We start from the raw sequence: 2,208 nt of genomic DNA, 5'->3' as shown, positions 1-2,208 counted from the left end.
TTGCAGCCCCCCTGCAGGGAGGTGATGGCTGCTATTCATTCACCCTCTGTCTCCTCTTCTGCAGACTAAATAAGCCCAGTTCCCCACATCTTCCCTGATAAGTCATGCCCCTCACCCCCTCACCGTTTTCATTGCCCTCCGCTGGACTCTCCCCGATGTGTCCACATCCTTTCTGTAGCGGCGGCCCAAACTGAACATAGGATCCAGATGTGGCCTCCCCTGTGCTGGATAGAGGGGAAGAATCACTTCCCTTGACCCACTGGCATCGCTCCTACCAATGCAGCCCAGCATGTCGTTACCCTTTTTGGCACCAAGGGCACACTGCTGGCTCCTGTTCAGCTTCTCAACCCCTGTCCCCCTGATCCTTTTCTGCAGAGCTGCTGCTCAGCCCGTCACCCCCAGTCTGTACCAGTGCATGATGTGGTGCTGGGATGTTTTTAGCTTAAAAACCTCTTCTCCTTCACTCACATTTATGCCACAAAAGTATCTGTAGAAACAAATACTGTTCCTGCCGTCTCATATAAAGGGATTTGTTGGGCTTAAATATTTTCTTTTCTTAGTCTCTCTTCCCTGAACCAGCTTGAGGGTGCAGGGGGGAGCTGTTGCCCCTTCCAGTTAAAGGCATATCTCTTACCAGAGCTTTGCTCTGTGCCTTAAATGTGGTCTCATCAGTGCCCTGTACAATAGGCTGAGTGCTTTGTTTCTGGTGAGTCCCCCTGCCTGCTACGGCCTGAGACTGCATTGGCCTTTTTTACACTTGCTTTATACCAGCAGTCCTGAGTCGTGCTGCAGTTGACCAAGTTCCCCCTCATCCTGCGCTGTCTGCAGTCTGTGGTCTGTCTTACAGAGATCAATGACAGAGACTTGTGTGAAGTGCGTGACTTCTCATTTAAGCATCATGTTCCCCGCCGCAACACACGCACACTTTCCCTCCCTCTGCATACATCACGTCATGCACAGATATAGCAAGGGTGCTTCTGGTTTCACTCCCAGGTGGGTCTTATTAGATGGGGGTGGTTTCTTTCCTGTTTCAATAAGTATGTATAATAAAGGATTACCCCAAACTGAGTCCCTTTGCCCTTGTGCGCTCTCTGCCTTCTATTTCTATCACCTAGAGCACAGATTTGTAACATTGCCTCGTCTCTGGGTGTTTGACAGGCAGATTTCTGCTCCTGAAGCACTCAGATATATTCAAGTAAGCAGCATGAAATAAAGCTCATGACCACTTGAATTGTGATCCTGCCTCAGGCGGGGTTGAACAAGACGTTACCCAGGGAGGTCCCTTCCAGCCCTGATTCTGTGCAGATCCTTGAAGCAAAAGTGCCACGTCCTGTGAACTGAGCCCTTGCAGCCTCCCCCTTGAGAACCTGGAGGCTGATTCCCCTGGGAATGAGCTGTCGCCAGAACCAAAAGATTTGCTGAATTAGTGGTTCGGCCTCTACTGCCCTTCCTCCTGTGCATGTCTCCCTGGGACCCACAACCACATTTGAATCAAGCTGCAGAGGGTAACCGTGCTTCGCAGGCCTGGTCCTTCTGTCTTGGGGGCTGGCTTTGAGTCTTGGAAACAAGCTAGTTGTTGCCAGAGAGCTGGGCATCTGTGCGCTGAGTGAGGTGGGGGTCACCAAGGAAAAGCAATAGGCACGGGGGTCGGACATGATGATTTGTTGAGGTCCTTTCTGACCCTAGCATCTCTAAATCAATATGGACTGCAGCACAATGTGTGCGTGGAGAGTGACCAATGCCAGGTTGTCCTGGCAGCGTGAAACCCAGTGCCTGACGCAGTAATAGTTCATGCCTGACATGATGGCTTTTGAGGCATGTGAACAGCACTGACTGGCTTGCAGCTACCTGTCAGTGCGCACCTGGAGAGTTAATCGCATCTCTCCGCAGGTGGCTAGTGCCGAACGTGCGAATGCTGTCGGTGTCTTGATCTTCCCTGGCTATCTGAAAGAGGGCGGCATGGAAAATCTGGGTCTCTTTGGACACGTAAGTACCCATGGCAAGTGGGATTATTGGCTGTCCCCCTCGCCAGTCGGCCTGGGCAGCACTGAGGCCTGGGTGCTCCACCCTCCCCTGGGTCACACCTAGAAGGACAGGACAGACTGAAGTCACAGCTGCAGCCTTGTCAGATAAAATCATGGAAAACAAGAAAGGGACCTCGGGAGGTCTCATCCAGTCCACCCCCCTGCTCAAAGCAGGACCAGCCCC

General features: G+C 52.1%; 1 protein-coding gene across 2 annotated transcripts in view; it reads left to right on the top strand.

Moving 5' to 3' along the window:
• TFRC (transferrin receptor) overlaps window positions 1-2,208 on the top strand; it is a 26,110-nt gene that overhangs the window by 10,809 nt on the left and 13,093 nt on the right. For both annotated transcript variants that reach the window (XM_019503458.1, XM_019503457.1), the window contains one exon: window positions 1,891-1,986. In XM_019503458.1, the coding sequence (XP_019359003.1) occupies window positions 1,891-1,986 (96 nt within the window). The remainder of the gene's footprint in view (window positions 1-1,890; window positions 1,987-2,208) is intronic.

The sequence above is a fragment of the Gavialis gangeticus genome, unplaced genomic scaffold (assembly GCF_001723915.1).
Source record: "Gavialis gangeticus isolate Ggan-Ray unplaced genomic scaffold, GavGan_comp1, whole genome shotgun sequence".
Classification (NCBI taxonomy): domain Eukaryota; kingdom Metazoa; phylum Chordata; order Crocodylia; family Gavialidae; genus Gavialis; species Gavialis gangeticus.
Note: the sequence above shows the minus strand (reverse complement) of the source record. Positions and strands in the feature narration are given on the sequence as shown.